We start from the raw sequence: 22,707 nt of genomic DNA on the forward strand, positions 1-22,707 counted from the left end.
AGTCTCCTCTACGGCATACATTATACTACAGATCTGGCTTCCAATTCTCTCATCTAGGTAAATTTAAAGCTGATATTTTTCTCATTATTGAGATTTTTATTTCAATAATTATATTTTCAATTCTTGATATTCTCTGTTTCTTTTTCATACTATCCTGTTCTTGCCACACCCTTCTTTTAAACATTTGAAAGCTTAAACATGTTGAAGATCTCTTTCAGATTAGACTGTACGTGTGGTTCCCGGGGTATTAATTCCATTTCTTCTAGCTACTGACACATTCTCGTCTGCTTTTTTTTTTTTCATGCTTTGTAATGTTTGAACGAGTATCAAGCTCTAGCTCGAGTATCAAGAGCTCTGGGCAGTAGGGGTGGTCTTAAATGAAGGTTGCTCGTTTGCCTTTCTAGGAGTCCCAACAGGTTTCACCAGTTCTGGACCAATTTTGAAAGTTAATTTCTTAACTTGGTTTTTACACTTGAGTCAAAGAGTTCAAATTTAAACCCCACACCCCACACCCATACAAAACACAGATTCGGGGTTCTGATTTTTGTTAGGACTTTATTCACTCATAGCCCTTGATGAGTAGTCTGGTTCTATGCTGCATCTCCAAGCCAGAGGGTTTACAGGTTCCTTTCTTTATACCAAGAGCTCAGTTCCAATTCCTTAAAAGGCGTGCAGCTTCAAGATTCCACCCCACTCAGGTATTACAATCACAGTCATTTAGACACATATGTAGTTCAGACATTCTATGAACCTTATAGTTAAGCTTTAGTTCTCATTAACCACTTTGGTTTTCAGATAGCTCTTCATACATGGCACCTGGGAATTTCCCTTTCTTACACTCAAAAGCTGCAGTGTGTCTGTTTGCCTTTAAAATTAAAAGATTTAAATCTAACATTTGTTTGAAATGTGTGTGTGGCTGGGTGGTTTCCTGCATCAACTCAGGCTACTGCAACGATGAAAGATCCATATGATTCAATACTTTTCTATTTAAAGGTTACGTTTATCTCTTTTACCCCTTATAACACTGAAGGATGGACATTTTCATTTTACAAATGATACAACTGAAACTCAGAGAGATCAAGTAATGATCTAGGGTCATGCAGTAGGTAAGTCATAAAGCTGGGATTCATAATTATGTCTCTCTGGTTGTTTCATTTTGAGGTGGGCCAGAGATACGGGACGTTGGATAAATTATTTCCTTCCATGATATTAAACAATACATTAGTATGAAATATTATAGAAAACAATGAAATCTTGATTTTAAAATGTAAACACAGCTTTTCATAACTTTGGTCTGTGTGCTGTGAAATGTCTGGAAGCTCCAAGATAGGCAACGAGAAAGAGAGTCTTGGAATGTATCCATATATTTTTCATGACCAATTTTTTATAATAAGTTCTGATACCGAAACATGAGCCTCAACACAGCCTTTGAGAAAAGGTAAGAATAAAAATATCTTAGGGGACGGCCCGGTGGCACAGCAGTTAAGTGTGATTGTTCCGCTTCTCGGCGGCCCGGAGTCCGCCAGTTGGGATCCCGGGTGCGGACATGGCACCACTTCGCAAAAGCCATGCTGTGGTAGGCGTCCCTCATATAAAGTAGAGGAAGATGGGCAAGGATGCTAGCTCAGGGCCAGTCTTCCTCAGCAAAAAGAGGAGGATTGGCAGTAGTTAGCACAGGGCTAATCTTCCTCAAAGAAAAGAAAAAAACCTTATATTCCGATGTGATTTTACAGCTTCTAAAATACTCTCACATATTTTTTCTCTCTGAGGCAGATGAACAGTATTTAAGATGATCACCCCCATCAACTCTATTGACCTTTCAAATACCCTATTACTTCTTCTGAAAAAACATAAAAATAAGAAGACAAATGCTTCTTACTTAAGGAATTATTTCATATTTTGTGTTTGGATAGTTGTGAAGTTTTAAATGCCTAGGGAGAGAAATAATTCACAGAGAAATAGGAAATAAATCTGTAGAACTGTAGAAAAACATCAGAAAACATAAAAGAAAAATAAAGTATATCTATTGATAAAACATCTAGTAAAAAGCATTCTAAATTACATTAGAATGAAAAGATACTATCTGAAAATATTTAATAGAATTTATTGATTCAATTCATTTATTCAAAAAATGCTTAATAAGAAACTACTATGTGCCAGGCACTATTCTAGGATACAAGAGTCAAACTGACAGACAAAAATGTCAGTTTTATGGAGCCTAACTTCAAGAGCTGACATCTTAAATCTCCTTGGCAGTATCCTTTTAGATATCATCTTAGATCTCCTCTGATGTTACTCCATCTGTGAATGCTGTGCCGATTATTGTTACAGAATCTTTCATTTTTGAGAGAAAAAAAACCTATGAAAGGAAATTATTTCTCTATTTACACTTCCCTTTTAAAAACTATGTTTAAAAAAAAAGGTACCAGTTTAAGAAAAAAAATTTACTTGAACATTTCCTATTATAGAAACACGAAATTTTGACTGCCTATTTGGAACTTCAATCCTGGAACAAAAAACTTGGTCACCAGTTTTGAATTTTGTGCTAAGAACATCTGGAAGAAGGACAGCTGTTAGCATTCAATGCTCCAAAAACGTCACTGACCAGGAATAAAAGCCATGGAAACAATAAAATTCAGCAAGGATACAGCTGAACCACATAATACGGCATAAAAAGTGAGCAGATCAACATGGCCGAAAACAAGGAATTGTTCTCAGACAGGTAGGAGCCAAGAAAGCATGACTTTAACACTCTTTGAGCATAGGTGAAGATATTAAGTAAGGAAAGAAGATAATTTCCTTTGGTTCCTTATGTATAACGAACCCAAAGACTGTGCATATCCTAAGTTTGTGTCAGAGCTTAGAAGACACACAGCCTTATCATCCCATTAGCGATCTTGATGGTATTACATCATGGACCCATCTTACTACTTAATTTATTAAAAACTCTTTCTCCAGGGTGAAGTGGTGCACCTATAACATGATTGACAAATAATAATGTACAACTGAAATTTCACAAGGTTCTAAACTATCATAACCTCAATAAAAAACGAAATAGAAAAGAAAAATCCTTTTTCCACTGAGCTCTGTCACATAATCTCCATATATGTCACCAAATATCAATGTTTAGGACAAATATCAGTGGATATAATTATTTGTCAATAAATGCATTACTAAAATTGAATTTACTCTTCAATGAACTTTACTCCAGTGACGGGTGATATAAGTTTCTTACTGCCGACTGCAATTCTTATGAAAGTCACGTAATAGTCATCGATCATTAACCCACTTTGTGACTTAACCCTGTGATACAACCCTCTATAATGTTGAAGTGATGATAGACCACATGATAATTAGACTCCAAAACATTCATTAGATAAAAGATTGCTAATGGAAAAGAAATCAGCGAGTTTAGTGTGTGGGAGATTAAAAGGAACGCCACATCCTTTTAATTTTACTCAAATGAAAAGAGAAAAAAAAATTATCCAAATTGAAGGTTGGAGCAATCAAAAGTTGTACAGAAAACAGGATGAGGTATAGGAAGGAAATCCATTTTCATGTTTCAATTATTTAATTGTTTCAATGTTCTTAATCATGTTATTTATCTGTAAAGTGCCAAACCAAATTATATTTATATAATAAAACTTAACTAAACATGGAAACAATGTTATATTATTTTCTTTCATATTTTGTCCCTGTATTTATACAAGAAAATAGAAATGAACAATGAAAGGTATAAAACATTGGTGAGATTTAAAATTTCATTTGATATCTTTGAAAATAGAATGACCATATACAGTGCACTGTAAAATTTTATGTTTGAAAGCTTCTTCAGTACAGGAAGCCAAAATGTTAATAACCCATGAAAGGATGCAGAAGTTTGATACCACATTTTTATCACACTAAATTTCATGAGCTGAAAAACAAACAGTAACACATACCACATTTATGATCAATGCCAACTTAATAAATAAATATGAAACTGGAGCTTTCATTAAAAATATGCTAATTCTAAAATGAATGATACATTTTCTCTTTTTCCTAGCCAATTTTACATATTTGAGGCATCCTTTCACTTTTTCTTTCAAAGAATATCCATTGAGCACATGAGTCCTAGGTAGTAGTCTAGATACTTATACAGAGTGGTTGACAAATAGGTGTGTTCCTTGCTCTCAACGGCTCTACTCTAGTGAAACAATATTCATATTAGTAATATTAAGAACAACAGCCAGCGCATTTTGAATGATAGAAACAACATGTCCCACAAATGTAAAGTTAACTTAAATGTCTGGGTAAATTAAGACTTATGAGTTAATCAGAGTACTCTTTTTTTCCCCAAAACTTAATGATAAAAAAAATTCAAACAACATATTATTATTGTTCTTTGCTTTGGAGAACAAGGTTTACTGACTAGATCAGAATTTACTCTTTTCCTTTGATAATTAAGGCTCTCAAAGCATCTCAAGGTCATCTGTCTGACCACAAGTTCTCATTATACTTAGAATAAGCCATTTTTCAATTAGAAACATCTAAGTTATAAACACAGTACTCCTGCCACACAAGCAATCACTTCACCTAGGACCTGCTTCCCGGGCTGTGCTATTGGAGCTGCTCCTCTCTCCCAGACAACCAGCATTATCCTACAGCCGTGGGCTTCAGCCCTAGCACCCATCTTCACCCCCAAACAGAGCTGTTATCACCTGGGCGCACCTTCACCAGATACATAGAGCTAATGTGACAAATCTTCCTCCACTCCTGCACTGCAATAACCAACCAACAACTGATTTCTCTTACATGGAAATTTACAGCTTAAATAAATACCATAACAGGCACTGCAAAGATTACCCTTGAAATTTCTTTATTTTATAAGACATATTAACATTCCTTGCTCTTTGTTACAAAAGATAAATTTAAAAAAAAAAAAAACCTGCAAGCACAAATTCAGTTTGACTGGTTGTGTAACAGAATTTGTAACATTCAAGAGAGAAACAAAACTTTACAATGTATCATAATTTTAAACAGTGATATAATGACAGTAACAAATTTTAGGAAAACATTTCAAAACTTCATTGAAGATACAAATAGTATGCAATTTAACATGTCAAAATTATTTTACTTAAAACACCATTCACAACATAACTCTAGAAATGACTGTTGCATAATTGTAGAAATAGCTTTTTAAATCTTTTAATAAAATACTTTAAAAGAGTATTAAAACTTTGCTATATGAGTAAAACATAATTCTAGATATTTTGACTTTATACCTGCCATGTTCCATAAATGATATCAGGGCCATTAGCCTTTTTAAAAGATTATCACCAAAGACAAAAAATATCAAAAGTCTATGTCATAAAATGATGGTCAAAATCTCACATACAGGTTTGAACCTTGGTTTACAAAGTTCTAGAAAATGTTCCGTTTTGTTCTGTTACAAGCGTAGCATATGTTTATCGGAAAATAATTCAAACAATCTAACTATATGAAATAAAAAGAAAACCACCGCCACCCCATTCTCCCAAGCCAACAGAAACCCCAGGCCCAGCCAACCCACCTTTCCGTGCCTCCTAATATTTCCCTGGGGTGCTGAGAAAAAAACACATGTAAAAAGTACTACTTTTATGCTTTCTATACAGAGATCATTTAAAAACGCTAACCAACTCCAAGTACTTAGACTCAAACGGCAACCAGAATTTGCTGGAGCACATGCTTATTTCTCTCTTTCTATTAATGTTAATTATAGAAAATGGGATTAAATTTACAAATCCGTGTGTAAATTAGACAGCTATAACAAGTAAAAGCAATCGTGTTAATTTTACCCACTATCTATTAAAGAAACACTTTAATCTGAAGTATCACTGAGGACTGAAGAATAGCACATTATTGAAATTTTACTTCTAAAAAATTTGCTTTTAACATTACCTGTCCCGGTCCATGCTGACTGACCATCAGTAAGTGTAATAACGAAACCAGATCCTAGTGTTTTCTCCCAAGCAATTTGTAGAAAATGAATTATACCAGGTTCAGAAGCAAGATAGATTCTGCTTACTTTTCTCTCCATTTCTGGTCACCTGCTATAGAACAAAAAAATTAATATATTTGCAAGAAACTGTGCCTAACCAAAAGTGATATTTTCTATATTGCTCGCTCAGCTATACAAGTCACCAAGGAAATCAGTAAAGTAAAAAAGTGTATGGTAGTTAGCCAACCACTGAACTTAGTAAATCATAGTTCTCTTCAGTATTGATTCACAATTTTTGCCGATAAGAAAGGTAGAGGCCCATAAATGGCAAATGATTTGCCCAAGTTGTGTATCTGAATAAAAATTACTATCTCTAACAATACGAAAAGTAAATCTTCCCCAAGAGTCAAGAGCCTCTTTCTCTACAACAAAAGAAATGGTCAGAAGAACTTGTGTGAGTGACGTGGGAGTAATATCAGGACTGGAACGTGAATATAATGAGTGAGGATAAGTTTGATCAAGTGTCTTAGTTTCTGTCTGGAGAAAGCTGCGGGAAATGAAGGAAAGCAAGCACAAAGATGAGGAAAAGAAAATCTCAGAACCCAAGAGTCAGCAGTACCCAGTCATGCCTTCTCTAAGAAAGGGTTTCCCAGGCTCAGGGATGCACTCTGTCCACTGAGGCAGGAGCATCCTGTAGTAGAGATGGGTTATATCGAACTATCACAGCCTGAGACCAATAAACTTTTTTTGCAATTTTAAAACTTTGTATTGAAGCATTATATACAGGGAAAAGTACATATATCTAAAATACAACTTGCTAAGTTTTACAATTGAACAAGTCCATGTAAGCAGTACCTAGATCAAGAAGCAGAACACTACCACCCCAGAACTCAGTCTCATAATACCTTCCCTCCACTCACTATGTCCCAAAACAACCACTCTCCATACTTCCAACAGAGATGAGAGTTTTGAGTATTTTTGGACTTTACTGTAAATATAATCATGCAGCAGGCTTTATTTTGTGTCTGGCTTCTTTTGTCCAACATCCTGTTTGAGAAATTCATCTATATTGTTTCTCAGAGTTGTAGATCACGCTCATGGCTGTACAGTATTCCATTATATGGCTATAGTACAACTCATTTATCCATTCTGCCAGTGATAGGCATCAGAGAACTTTCCAGGTGTTTTATTTTTGAGAAAGATTAGCCCTGAGCTAACACCTGCTGCCAATCCTCCCCTTTTTGCTGAGGAAGACTGGCCCTGAGCTAACATCCATGCCCAATTTCCTCTACTTTACATGTGGGACGCCTACCACAGCATGGCTTGCCAAGCGATGCCATGTCTGCAGCCAGGATCCGAACCGGCAAACCCAGGGCCATCGAAGTGGAACATGCAAACTTAATCGCTGTGCCACCAGGCCGGCCCCTCCAGGTGTTGACTATCACAAAAAGTGCTGCCGTAAATATTCTAGCAAATATCTAGGCTTTTCTGTTGGGTGTATACCTATGAATATATATATATATGAGCGGAAGTGCCAGGTCAGAAGAAATGCAAGTGTTCAGTTTTAGTACTATACAGCCAAAAGTTTTCTAAAAAGTTTGTACCAATTTACACTTGGTATATGAATGTTCTGCTTATTCCATATCCTTGCAAACATTTCTCATCTTTTCAGTTTTAGCCATTTGGGTAGGTATACAGTATTACATTGTGGTCTTAATTCACATTTCCTTGATGAGTAATGATGTTGAGTCCTTTTCATATATTTATTGGGCGTTTGAATATCCTGTTTCGTGGAGTGTCTGTTCAATCTTGCCAATGTTTTTCTTCAGTTGCCTTTTTCTTATTGATTTTTTCTTTCTTTCTTTGTGATTTGTTCTTTATATTTTAGATATGACTCCTTTTATAGATATATGTACTGTGAATATCTTCTTCCACTCTGTAAGCTACCTTTTTTCTCTCATAATAGTATCTTTGGATGAAAAGAAGTTCTTAATTTTAATGAAGTGTAAACTTATCAAAATGTTTATATTAGATTATACTTTTTGTGTCCTACTTAAGAACTCTTTGGTCACTAAGATGTCTCCTGTGTTTATCTAAAAGCTATAATTGTATCTCTCTCATTTAGATCTGCAATCCATCTGGAACTGGTTTTTGTGCATCGTGTCCAGTAGGGGTCAAGATATATTTTTTCCACATGGATATCTAACTGACCCAGTACTATTTACTAAAGACCATCCTTTCCTGACTGCACTGCTGTACCTTCATCATAAATCATGTGACCAAATACATATACAAGGTCCTATTTTGGTTTTGTGTTTTTTTTTTGCAGGGGTGCAATTTCATTTTTTATATTTGGCTTATCAAGTTTACATTGAATAGTGATTCTGTTACTGTGATCTGACACATTTATAATCTCTCCCTGACCCTGCCATTTAAAAATCTGACAAACTTCTCTTCTATGTATTAAAATCATTTATGTAAAACGTTGAGCAGGATAAGCTCAAGCATAGACTTCTCTGGACTGCCATTTGAAACGAGCCTCTTGTAGACATCCATCAATGCTCCTAGGTGTGTCCACTGCTAATATCTCCATTGAAGTCACAGATATCAGGAGAGTCCTTTGCAAAAACTACCTACTCTACCAGTCTAGCAAGGCAATTAAAAGAAAAAGGGAAATAAATTAAGACTGAGATTGTTTCTTACTGATTCCACTGTTATTTCTAATAATTAAAGCTTCTTTTTCTATGAATTAAAAAATCATTCTTCTGGTAATTCACTCTAGAATCTTGCCCAGATTGACCTCAAACTTACCAGACTGTGGTATGACATATACTATTTAGTTCAAAGCAAATAAATATATTTTTTCTAATACTGGAACATCCTTTGACCACATGCACTCCATTAAGAGATACTTAAGCTACAGAAGCTAACAAACAAAACTAAAGATCCTAAAAATTACAAATATGCAAAGAAAAAACATTATAAAAAGTCAAAACCAGGAATCAAGCACAAACTTCAAAGATGAAAAACTAGAGAGAATTATTCTTTAATCACATAGCATGAATCTCTTACTAGATGATCCTAAAAAAGCTAAAAAAAAATATTCTTCAATCTTTTATTTGGGGGAAGAGTGTAAAACTGCTTCAAATTTTTATGACCCATATATAATATGCAATAAAAATCCAAAAGTAAATTATTAATTGGTATTTGATTAACAACTGATTAACAAAACAAATTTTTAAATCAGGAGTTTTAATTTGCTTTCTCAATTTAAAACTATTACATTCTCACAAATAAAGCATCATATGTCTCTCAAATAGCAATTGAATATGAAAATAAAAACAACTCACTTTGTCAGCTCTTCACAAAACAAGGCTAATTTACTACAGATCTCTATCTTCTAAGGGTGGAAAGGATGCTTAATTATAGAATGATAGAGCTGTACTATCTTACAGTAAAAAGCATAAGGAAGCAGAGAAATTTCCAGGTTGAGAGAAAAAATATCTAAAACTAAGAGTGTAAGATACCTCCAAATTGACAAATTAGTAATAACTAATTTCTACATAAAGTTTGCTCAGAAAACTATTCTTCTTTCCAGTAAAAGCCAAAGTTATAAAATAACCATACTTGTAACCACATCAATTAAGCATGTTAACATTTTAAAAACATGTAAATTTGGGGCCTGCTCAGTGGCCTAGTGGTTAAGTTTGTGCACTCTGCTTCTGTGGCCCGGTGTACATGGGTTTGGATCCCAGGCATGGACCTACACACTGCTCATCAAGCCATACTGCAGAGGCATCCCACTGACACAGATGTTCACTCATGGCCAATCTTCCGCACCAAAGGGAAAACAAAGTAAACTTGTAGGTTTGACTATATCATAATCATGAAAAAAATAGAATTACTTTCAAATATTTCATTTAGTCAAAAGTTTTTCCTACATCAAGGTCTTCTTTGCCTTGATGCACTTAATTCTTAAATGCTTTATCCATTTGTGAATATTTTCTTTGAGATCAATTAGTCAATATACTTAATATGCAGTCAGTTACTCACATGCTCTATAATCCTTAAATTTGAAATTACTGGAAAATGTGTGTTACTGTTTTTCTATGCCAATCATTGAAAAAGACACATAGTTAAAGGTTTACATAATTCTAATGGGCCGAAACCTCACAATTTTGAGGGGAGGAGGGTAATAGAAACTAGTTATGAAGGCCATTTTTTGCCTCGATAGAATTTATATACAGATACACACACACTTACAGATTTTTCTTCTTAAATGTGCCTCAAGAACCATGGCTATTGCTAGCAATGTAACTTTGTGAAAGGAAAACGCAGCACTTAGAGTTACTCTAAAACTGCAATTGGTTTCACTGCTTTTTTTTTACCATATTTGAAACAAGTGACAAATTTCTAATTACAGAAACAAATTAGTTGAAAATGTAATACTCCAGATGCCTGTCAGCAACTCATCCCAGTTTCACATGACACAAAGGGCTTTAACCTCAACAATGCTAAAAAGACATGTAGAGGTCAGATTAGTTTTAACAACATTTTTGAATTATTCATATTTCAAGTCTTTTCCAAATTTCTAATTAACTCTAGGTACTCATCACATTTTATTTTAAAGATTCTATTATTTTAGTAAACTCAGATTTGAAACTCTGGCTGCTACATGTGAGCCATGTTTAAGCACTTAACATATTAATAGCCCAAATATGACAACTCAGTTACCTATAGTTATTTTGCGCCTCACTAACCTTAAGAATGTTTTCTTTATATCAACTGTCTTAATTTCCTGATAATATACTATTTGAACCAGTTTTGAAAGTACTTCATTCTTTTATTTACTGAGGTCACCTTCTCATTAAATATGAAATATAACATATCTAAGAATCAACCACAGAAACAGAAAAAAAGGATGACTTGGAAAGTCTTTTAAGATTCAGTAACAGCAAATCAATGATCTCTCTGCTTTCACCAGCCCTGCAAATGCGGATGGTCAGCCCCAGTTTTTTTGCCCCAAGAGTACTTGAAGAAAGGGGGTGGAATCCTCTTCAGAGGGACGGATTAAGTAGGGCCATAAGAAAGCCTGTATTTTGTTTTCTAAGGGCACTAAAGGTCCAACTAGTATCTGCACCTCTCCCAGCCAGAGCCAAGGATCTAAGACAGCCTGCAGGTGGAAACAGTTGGGTCCCACCCCAAGTTGTCCATCAGTAGCTTTATTGAGAGCTGAGAACAGTTGAGAATTGAGAAGCTTATCTTTAGTACTTTGTGTCTTTGATACTTGGCCTCTCTCTTAGAAGAGAGAAATAAGTTGTTGGCTGGTATGCAGTTGATGTGATCTACACTCTGAACAAATGCCATTCACAGTTGCCTCTGAATAAACAAGACGCTTTTTAAATTAGTTTACAAAGAATTTTGTATGCCCTTTTGGATGCTGATAAGGAGCAGTGCAGAAGCCAACTCACTTAGGTCAGCTCAAGTTAGTGACAACACTGTATCATTGATAACACCATTTTGAACTTGAGCTTCTTTTATTTGCCTTTATAGTAAGTTATGGCTTCTTTTCAAGCTGCTTGGGCTGCAGGTGTTCACACGTCTGCAGCTATGCCAAGGGGTTGTACTTACAGATCAGAAAGGGCTAAATGCATGTTTTTAATGAAGCAATTAACTTAAGTGCCCCCTTGTTGAGCAAAGTAGGCAGATACCTAAAGTGAGTTCAGAATAAAGATTAGCACACAGCACATGCTGGTAATTAGTTTGTCATTAGATTCCTGATCACATTATTTTGTTTGACCTGATTTTTACTAAAAGGAGGAAAAGAAAGAAAATGCAAATTGTGAACCAAAAGTGTGGTGATAAATTTTTTAAAAGTTCTATCACATTTAAAAATTCAAGAATAGGACCATACATAAGTGCTAGATAAAAAGGAAAGAAAAGTTTATGCAACAACCACCTATGTCTTCTGATGCGTGTCTTTTGATACGACAAACGGCAGACAACACTTTAGGAAAACTAAGTGCAAAGAAGAGGTCTATTTTCCTATTTGTTTAGTGTTTTTTAAAAGCATTGACTACTCATGTTTTCCTTATTATCAGAATCCCCACAATGAGGATTTCTTTAAATTAATAATTTGTTGCTATTTTCATTATTAAGAGCATGTCGACTTGCTAGTTGGCATGATCTACCTGACCAAAGGGTAAATTAAGGGTTTTTTTTGAAAAATGACCACAAAATCAATTTACCCTTCAATTTCCAAAGCAATTAGAACAAAAATATCAAACTAACCTTCTACAGAAGAAATGCTTTCCTGAAATGTTTTCAGGTCAGAATTTTCTAAACCTTATGGGTAAAGAATTTACAGGATTATTAAATACCTTTCTCATCATGCCAAGACTATCTCCATTCTATTAATTTTGAAAATGAAAGTAAGGTGACCATCTGTCCAGCTTTGCCTGAGATTTTCCCAGTTTTAACACTGAAAGTCCTGTGTCTTAGGAAACCTCTCAACCCAGGCAAAGTAGGATGACTGGTCACCCTAAGAGCAAAATACAGTTAAAACTGTTGGCAGATCTTGTTCAAAAACATGTAACATACAGCTGGTGATCAAGGAAACATTAAATTAACAATCTGATGCTTCAGGAATAAAGCATTAGAACTATAAATTAACTCTAAAAAATAAGGCATCTTTGCCATGGTCATAGTCCATTCTCAATTACCTCTTATCACTGTGGAATGCCAGCTGCCGCCATTCCAAATATCATATTACTGCTCATTTCCTCTGCTTATCTTTTACAAACACCATTAATAGTCATTAGCTTCAGTGATTCATTTAAATTTCACTTCCTCTCCTTTCTTTTCTCTTACCCCAACAAATGAGTACGTAAAAACAATAAAATGGCCTGAGTAAATTTACCACATAAAATCTAACACTAGATCCAGCCCTTAAAATTAGACCCAAAGTCCCAAGACTATGACTTCCTTTATACTCATCAAAGGGACACTCTTGATTACAAATAACTCTGGCAGAAAGGATGAGAGTATACTTATCATTTTGGAAACTTTCTAAACTTTCACAAGAACACTTCAGTTCTAATTGCAGTTTCATGTGAGAATGACACTTAACAGAAAGGAAGAGATAAGATAGTACCTGAAATATAGCATCAGCTAAGCAAGTCTTTTTTCATTAAGAATTAAGTAATTATGATTTCTTAAACCTCAAAATTTTGACACCTCTCTTACATTTTAATTTCACAAGCATGAGGGTGTTCCTATGAAACACCACCGGTAAATTTACAAACAGTCTTTTCTACTTGAAAAATGTGCTGCTCAGAAGTGAAATGTAACTAAAAGCACTTGCATGGGAAAGGCACAAGATCTGCCCTATACTTTCCTCCCATTCCCAAACCCACCATTTACTTACAACTGTAACCATTTATCTGCCTATTTCCTAATGGAGAAAAAGGGGATGAATGATAAGATTGGGGTACAAATGAGAGTTAATCCTGGGGGGAAAAAATCCAACCCTATAACATATTCTCAACTGGTGACACTGCCTAATTCAGCCCTAGAAAAATATTTAGGAACCATATGAAATTGCCAGTATTTAACAATTTTTAACCTACAAAAAATGGCAATTTCACACAGTTTAAATAATACTAAGAGATAAACAGCACATGAGGACTTCCATTCTTAATTGGATGAATAATTACATACTTATTTCCCATGTTGCAATTTCTAAGTCTAAGTCCTTTTCAACCACATCCCTGAACATATTTTGGACAATCCTCCTTACAAGATAAAAGCAAAAGGTTCCATTCTGAGTCCCCTTGGGTGATGGCTTCTCAAACTGAACTGAAACTTTGTACCTGCTAAACTCTGCATCAAGCCTTGTACTGCAGGGGTACAAGTCCTAACGCCTCCAGGGCCTATGCAGGTCAGGAGCAAGCCCACAGACATTCATTGCATGAGGAGCAAGGACTGTGGCTAATAGAAAAGACAAGTGACATATAAAAGCGGCAGCCACTGCTCAGTGCAGATTGTTAGCATGGGTAAGTACTGCTCTTTAGTGGTCTGCCATTCTGATGATTCAAGAAACCTAAAAGTCCCTGTGTTTATGCAGAAGTCACCTGACTTTTAAAAGTTGGCTCATATTTTTTAAAAACACTGGATATGTGTGGTATAAGAAGTATATTTGGTCTTTGTCCCAGATAGAGCTCCTAAAACCCTTGGAATTTCCTGAGAGATATAAGTGTCTTTTGTTATTCAAGAGGAGTCCCTTTCAATCACACCACTGTTTACGCTAATGAGGTGAGTTAGGGTGGTGTCATTAGATAGCCTCATACAGGGCCCGGTCACTAGAAAGGCCAAATGACTCAGGGGTTCACACTTTCAGCCTCATTCTCAATCCCACCCCCAGAGAGGAGGGTAGAGCTGAAGACTGACCACTACAAAAACTCTAGAACAAAGAAATTTGGGGGGCTTCTGAGTTGTGAATACATCAGTGTCCTGAGAGAGCGGCATGCCCAGCGGGGGCATAGAAGCTCTGCTCCCTACCTCCCATACCTGGCCCTATGCATCTCTTCCATTTGGTTATTCCTCAGTTGTATCCTTTATAGTAAATGGGCAAATACAAGTAAAGTTTTTTCCTAAATTCTGTGAGCTATTTTAGCAAATTATCAAACCTGAAAAGGTAGTCATAGGAACCCCCGACTTATGGCAGGTCAGAAGTATGGATGACCCAGGGAAGTCTTGTGGGACAGAGCCCTTTAACCTGTAGGAACTGATGCTAACTCCAGGTAGACAGTGTCAGAATCGAACTGAACTGTTGGACACCCAGGTGGTTAGAGAATTGAAGAATTGGTTGTTGGTGTTGGAAAACACCCTAATGTGCCAAAAAAAAAAAATCCTTAGTCCAGCTTTAAGGCCATTGGTATACAACCCGTACTAAATCGGAAACCAACTCCTTTATCCCCAAATCTGTGGGAAACTCCATGGCAGGTAACTGCCCCAGTTTCTCAACAAATAAGTTTCAATGCAAAAGGGAGAGATGGGAGGGATGGAATATTAGGTTAAAAGAGACGTAAAAGCCACATGCAGCTACAATTTATAGACCTTATTTAAAACCTAATTCAACCAACAATTAAAACTTCTGAAGTCATCTGAAGACAGATTAGGTATTTGATGATATTAAGGAATTATCGTTAATTTTTCAGTTATGTTAATAGAATTGTGCTTATGTTTTCTAAAGTGTCCTTACTTTTTAAAGATACATGTTAGAATATTTACAGATGAAATGATAAGATGTCTGGGATTTGTTTAAAAATAATTTAGAAGAGAAGAGGGAAGTCTGAATAGGATATAAGCGAAATGAGATTGACAGTGAGGTTGACAATTGTTGTGCTAGGTGATGGGTACATGGGAATCCATTATTCTCTCTACTTTTATATATGTTTGAAATTTTCAAAATAAAATGGATAAAAGGAAAAGAGTTTTCAAGAAATGTTATTTGACCATCAGGCTGATTACGGTTGTTACAGAGTAACTTTGTAAAAAGAGAAAAAGTCATCTATTAGAAATTTTAAATATATAGTCTAATACTTCAAATTTTAGGAGACTATCTAAAGAAGTCTTGGGCTCAGTATTGGCTCTTTGGTAAATACTCCTATCTGATAAGCATTACACACAGAACATTGGCGCATAATGCATTGGTGAATTTTGCTGTGCAACATTGACTCAAAGATACTAAAGACAAAAATATTTTTTATAATCAACCGAAAAGATGATAATCAAAAATATCTGAAATTATTTCAATATTTACTGGCTATACATTAATAATTTGTTCTTAAGGCCAAAATGTTTAAAAAGATATAACAAAATGTTCAATACATGAGCTACTTCATATGTATATTCAATGATTGCACATAATAGTTACAATAAAGAAACCACAAATAATAATTGCACTATTTTCCAAAATTTCCCATCCTGTGGCATATCATTAGAATCACACCGTCTTAAATTTTATCTAACCAATATGAATCAAATACTTATTATGGTTCCTGGCACATAATAAATGGCCCTAACTCACATGGCTGCATTCATTATCTATCCTAATTCGAATGACTCCAGCTTACACTTTTTCTTCTCAGTTCCTTAAAAAACACAGATTCCCAAGTGAAGGATTCAGCATTGTTAGCTATCTCTAAACAGTGATCAGAGAATGCTATCAGTGCCATAGTTCACATCCCACTGTAATTCAGGTTAAAAACATTCATTCACCCAAATTTAGAGAGAACTGGATGATTTTTGCCACCTAATACAGACTCCCCCTGCTTATAGGAACGAAACTTTGAATGATCCCCACCTCTGCTATTCTCAGTCCACAGGCTTAGAGTAAACTGACTTTAGCCCCACGTTCCAGGAGTAGAACACGCACCTGGACTAAGCCAACATTACATTCTAATCCCCAGTGACAGATTCGGAGATGAGCACATGATTCAAGTTAGGACAACTAAGACCAGTGAGGCTCAATTCCAAGAATTTTATTTGCATCAAGAAGGATATAGATTCTTCTCTACTGGATTTTGTGTTATGATGCTCTGAGCCTAGAGCTGCTGACAACAAACCCAACACAGCAGAAGGTGGAACTGAGGGGTAGGCAGCAGCTTGTATCTGATTCCAGCAGCAAGAGAATCTAGATCTAACCATGGATGTTGTAGGTATGAAGCCAAGAAATTCCTTTTTGCTTAAGCTACCTTATGTCAGGCTTTGGGATCAGAAAGACTTCAGGATGAATCTTTACTGTCATTCATTGATTGTGTGGCATTCTCTTTACTTCATTTATCTCATAGTACCTGCAAAACAGTTGTAAGCAAGCAATGTGTATATTCTGTCAGTGGTATGAATACCACACTTTAGGAAACACTATATTAAACTCATAATATTCAACGCCAAAGAGGAAGTTTTACATTTTCAACTTAATATACTTACACTCTCGTCAAATCTAGAACACGTGACATTTTGAAAACACTGGACAACTTTGTTATCACTACATAATAAATAACTGGTAACAGGTGGTTCAAGAAGACAACTGCTGAATATTTTGCATAATACCCTAAAGATTCTAGAAAAAAAATCATAATATGTCTATTCAAAACAAAGTTTCAAGTTGTGGTTACATGGCAAAAAATGTTTTCCAAGTTTTAAAATCACTAATTAATAAGTTTAATGTTTTCTCCTTAAAACTCGCCATCTTACCTCAAAATATTGGCAAATTCTCTCTAAAAGAGGGATCCAATCGATTTAAATTTTAAGATTGTGTTTCTTTCTCTTCTATCCTTAATATATTGAAATAGGTTAAAATCCTTTTATGAACCTCTAAGCAAATTTGTTTTTTCATGTTTATCAAGATATTTATAGAAACAAATGTAGCTTCTGACAGAATATATGACCTCAACTGTATTTTGCACCCATTCTTCCCAATATAAACATAACATTATGATGTGGTTAAATGATTAGATTACTATACAAAAGCCATCAATCCTTACTATCAGAAAAGAGAAGCAATGAGAGGACCAGTCTCAATACCTGTGGTTTATGCTCTTTCAGGACTGTTTTAGGACTATCATTCAAAGAATGCTAAGTTTAACCTTTCCTACAAGTCTGCAAACAGATGTAAGATTGTTTGTGTGGTTCCAATGACTTGATATAAAAGCTTCACATGTCTCTCTACTTTGCACCAAATGCTCTGTTGTTTTACACTGATACTCATATGGGAATTAACCGTGGTGATCTGTGACACTCAACCAAACATATCAACTTCACTCGCTCTTTACTCCACAGATTTTCTTCTGCAACGTAGCTGTCAGAAAATAATCAGGACAGATTTCCTAAGCACGTTTAAACTTCATAAACTTCTTATGTTTTCTCTATTGCTAAACTCTCAGAGCACAAACTTTTGGTCCCCAAAAGTATTATCTAAGTAATGACTCGAGCCAATTCTGTAAGAATAATGCTTAAAATCCAGAGGTTGGTTCCTAAACACATTAAAGCAAGATTTTTTTTAAATTCAATTTATAGATGAGTATCCTAGGACAACTAATTTACAAAGTTATAAATTGAAACCATGCTGTCATTTTTAAAAAACACTTAAACACTTAAACCTTATATGGAACTATATTAGTATACTATAGTGTGCAAGCACATACCTACAAATTACCAAAAAAAAAATCAATAAATTTTTTAAATTTAACTTTTCAAGTGCCCCAAAGTTTAGACAGATGTTATCCTATTTTCTCTGAGCAGCTGTTCATTTGGACACGTTCCTTATTTATTGATATACTGTGTTCAATGCTAGGGTCACATTTCTTAAACAGGAACTTGGCAACTTCCAAATTCTATGGTAAATATTGACACATCTCAGGATGTCAATATTTATACTGTCAGGACTTTGATGAGTATCTTCAACAATGGCTGCCTCTTAGTTCTTAGCAGCCACTTGTTTCTGTTCCAGTTGAGCAAGGTCTTTCTTTATTCAATAAAATTCTTACCAACTGTTGAGATAAAATTACACGTAAGCTACTAGCATCCTCTCACACAAAGATCAGACTGAACTCCTTGCTTATTTCAACATTTTAGTCACTTCTGCAGGGTTAGTAAAGCTCAAAGAAACAAGGCACAAATTCAGAAGTGTCCTCCAAGTAATATTCGTTTTTGATTACTTAATCCCAAACCTAATCATCATTTTCAACTCCGTTGCTGGGGTTGAAAGCCACTGAAGCTTTTTCAGAATTTATAGCTTTAAAATTTCTTTTAACTTTAACTCTTTTCTGTTAGTCCTAAAGGCTAGGCAAAGTTGGAAAAGATTGGTTTACAGAATGCAATAATAGTGATGATATTCAGAGGACAGTTTGAATTCAGAAAGTCCACCATAAAAAGTAGTTGAAAAGTCTGGCTCATTATCTAGGATTAAACAGTATTTTAAATGCAAAATTAGTTTACCTAATTTTTGTGCCAAGTATCAGAGATCATGTTAACAAACTAATCATCATTAAATCAACCTGAAGAGCAAATTTCCATATCATTGGAAGAAAAATCTTTGCAATCTCTTGTAAATACCATGGGACTTCCCGATGGCACACAAGCAGAAGTTTGATCTAAAGCTATTGGCAGTACTGGAATCTAGCAAAAGGATGAATGCCTCATGAGTAATTTGGAATTCTAGTATGGATTTCTCTTTTGGGCAACAAAAGTCTCAACAGTGTTTTTCTCCCAAAAGGAGCTCAATTTCCTCAACATTAAAAATTTGCTGACTACAACAACCCTCTGTTCATTGATTTCAGCCAGTGTCTCAGGAAAAAGCACCACTCACTTTCTCATCAGTGCTGGCAGCTTCACGAATGACAAGCAACAAATTGCCCAGGGCTATAAAATGCATTAACTACCTCCCACTCGCATAAAAAGAACTATCCTACTATTTTAAAGACAGCTACCTTTTTCCCAGAAAACAAGGTATGGCAAATAGAGCAATGATTTTATATTCAGAAGACCCAGCTTGAAATCAAAACTCTACGATTTCATAGCTGAGTGACTTTGCTCACACTATTGATGCATTAAAATGTTCATTGACTACTTCCTATGTACCAGGCTTTGATATCCCAAAGACAAGTAAGACACATTCCCAGCTCTCTAGTGAGAAACACCTAAAGAGAATTATTTTACAAGCGTGTAAAGTGCAGATTCAGGGTGGGAGCTCCTCTGAAAAGTAGCAGGTAAGCCAATCTGACATTTCAGGGAAGGCTTCCCTGGGTTACACCTGATATGAATCTTAAAAGGTGAAAAAGGGTTAGGCATGGAAGGAAAAAAGATAAGAAAAGGCACTCCAGGCAGAAGAATCTGCATGTGCAAAGGCTTGGAGGCAAGAAATAGCATAATATATGGAAATGACAAACAATTCAGTGCTTCAGACTGACTGCAAATCAAGGATTACAAATTCAAATAGCCAGTCAAGTTCATTCATTCAACCAAAACATACTGTGTACTTCTATGCCTCAGACAGTGTTTTAGAACTTGGCATAAGGGAACAAAAACATAAAAATTCCTGCCTTTGTGGAGTTTACATTTTAATAGGAGGAGAACAATTAAAAATACACATAATAAATATGTAAAATATATGGTGATAAGTGCTATAGCAATAAGAGAAGAGAAAACAGGGTAGAGGAAACTGGGAGTGCAGAAGCCAGTTGGGGGTGGGAGTGGGGCAGATAGTTGCAAAGCTGCAATTTGAAATAGGAGGTTGAGGTAGGCTTTGTTGAAAAGTTGACACCTGAGCAAATACATAAAGGAGATGAAGGAATTAGTTGTATGCATGTCTGGGGAAAAAGCATTCCAAGTAGGTGAAGCAGCCAGAGCAAAGGTCCTAAGGTGGAAGAGGGCCTAGTGTGTTAAGAAACAAGGCAGCCAATATGGCTGAAACAGAGTGAGGGGGAGAGAATACAAAGGGATGAAGTCAGAGAGGTAATTAATGGGAAACCAGATCATGTAGAGTCTTGTAGGCCAACGTGAGGATGCTGGCTTTTACAGTGAGTCAAATGAGAAGTCATAAAAGGCTTTTAAGCAAAGAAGTAATGTTACATTGGTTTTTAATAAACTTTTTATTTTAGAATAATTCTGAACTATAGAAAAGTTGCAAAGATAACACACAGTTCTCATATACCCTTGACCCAGTTTCCTCTAATATTAACATCTTATATTACCATGGTGCATTTATCAAAATGAAAGAAACCAACACTGGTGTATTACTACTAACTGAACTCCAGACTCTTCAGATTCTACCGGTTTTTCCAATAGTATCTCTTGTCTCAGGATTGAATCTAGGATAACACACTGCATTTAGAATCTTACATTTTAATACAATTTTTTACTTATATTTTAACAGTATCACTCTGGCTATTATATGAGAATAGACTATAGAGAGGCAAGGACTGAAGAAAGCAGGGAGATGAGCTAGAACACTATTACTGTAATCCAAGCAAGAATGATAGTGACTAATAACAGACATCCAAGAAAGAGATGATCAGTGTACTAATGACAGAAATAGTAGGAAATGGTCAAATTCTAGATATATTTTATAGAGAGAGTTAACAGAATTTGCTGATGGATTTCATCGAATATAAGAAAAAGTAGAGTCAAGGATGATTCCAAATACTTAACTTTGAGTAACTGGCTGTATAGAGTTGCCATCAACTGAGATGAGAAGAATGGTACAGGTTTGGGGGGAAAAAGAGTTCAGATTGTGACATTTGAGTTTGAGATATCTTTAAATAAACAAGTGGACATGTAGAGGTCAACAACTGGATATGTAAGTCTGGAATTCAGAAAGAGGATAGACTAGGAATATGACTTTGGGAGTTGTCAGTATACAGATGGTATTTAAAGTCACTAAGACTTGATATCATCAAAAGAAGTATAGACAGAAGAAAAGAAGAGAATCAAAGATTGAGCACTGGAACACTTCAACAATAAGAAATCAGGAAGAACAGAAGGAAGAGTGAGAAGGAGCAACCAATGAGGTAGAAAGAAAACCAAGAGAGTGTGGTGTCCTGGAAATCAAGTGAAGAAAATATATCATGGAGAAGGGAGTGATCAACTGTATCAAAGGTTGTTGATAGGTCAAATACAGTCAGATCCAAGAATGATCAACACCTGGAGATCACCGGTGACACTAACAAGAGCATTTTGGGGGAGCATGGGAGCAATAACCATGTTGGAATGATCTCAAGAAAGAATAGAAAAAGAGGAATTGTTTGGAGCATACAGAACTCACTAGAAGATTTTCATTTAGAAAAGCAAATAAATGGGTTGGAAGTGGAGAAAGGTTAAGGAAGCATTTAAGGTAAAAGAAACAACACGAAGATCAAGCAAAACTTTTATGGGTCTTAATCTAAGAGCCATAGGGGAAAAATAATAAAGCACGGGGAGACAAACACTAGAACACCTCAACCTCAGACTATGGAGGCTATAGTCTGATAGTTCTATTAGAGAAAACAAGCAGTTAATTAAAACCATTGTCTTTTAACATATGTGAATATAAGTGAATGAAAAAAAGGTAAATCTTATAAAAGGAAACCACCAACATTATCAATAGCAGATACAAATTAAAAAGAGAAAAGGGGGAGAAAGTGGTCTGGTGGCATAAAGACATTACCAATTTAATTCAAAAACCTTTTAACTGAGTTCCCAAGAAATATGCAAACTGAACACGTCAAAGCGCCTGTTTCTCAATCTAAAATATGCGAAGACAAAAACGGGTGGAAAATAGAGCCTCAACTAATGTGATAATTAAAATTAGAGGAAGCTAAATAATACTACTACTGATTTAAAGTTGGCATGTGATTTGTCTTGCTGGTGGATCACTTCTGTAGAGTGACCTAATCAACTACTGAACTCAGGAACGGCAGGTCCTTTCCATTTGTTACCACAGAAAGTTCTTTCCTGACCCCAAAGGGCCTAGTACGCTTCAGCCCCAGATGGTACCCATCTACAGTTTACAAAAAACTGGGGAATGGGGGAGAGAGAAGGCCAGTGTTAGAGAAATGATCCAACAGCCTACTCAGCACAACTCTCCGGATTCAAGCGTCCTCCTAATACCGCAACCATTACAGGGCATTTCATAGGCGTTCTGCATTCCAAACAAACCTTCAAGTGCCAAAGGACAAAATAAAAAGGGGCCCAGCAGGTGCACGCCC

General features: G+C 35.6%; 1 protein-coding gene across 13 annotated transcripts in view; it reads right to left on the reverse strand.

The window, feature by feature from the left end:
• Positions 1-22,707, reverse strand: part of XRCC4 (X-ray repair cross complementing 4) — a 288,469-nt gene that overhangs the window by 265,394 nt on the left and 368 nt on the right. For 5 of the 13 annotated variants that reach the window (XM_044777890.2, XM_014857035.3, XM_044777887.2 and 2 more), the window contains one exon: positions 5,920-6,071. In XM_044777890.2, the coding sequence (XP_044633825.1) occupies positions 5,920-6,058 (139 nt within the window). In that variant the 5' untranslated portion in view covers positions 6,059-6,071. Of the gene's footprint in view, positions 1-5,919; positions 6,072-16,716; positions 16,816-22,707 lie in introns of those variants that run through there. The other 8 variants (XM_014857037.3, XM_070517838.1, XM_070517837.1 and 5 more) reach the window with 3 other exon arrangements.

This window comes from Equus asinus, chromosome 9, assembly GCF_041296235.1.
Source record: "Equus asinus isolate D_3611 breed Donkey chromosome 9, EquAss-T2T_v2, whole genome shotgun sequence".
Lineage (NCBI taxonomy): Eukaryota > Metazoa > Chordata > Mammalia > Perissodactyla > Equidae > Equus > Equus asinus.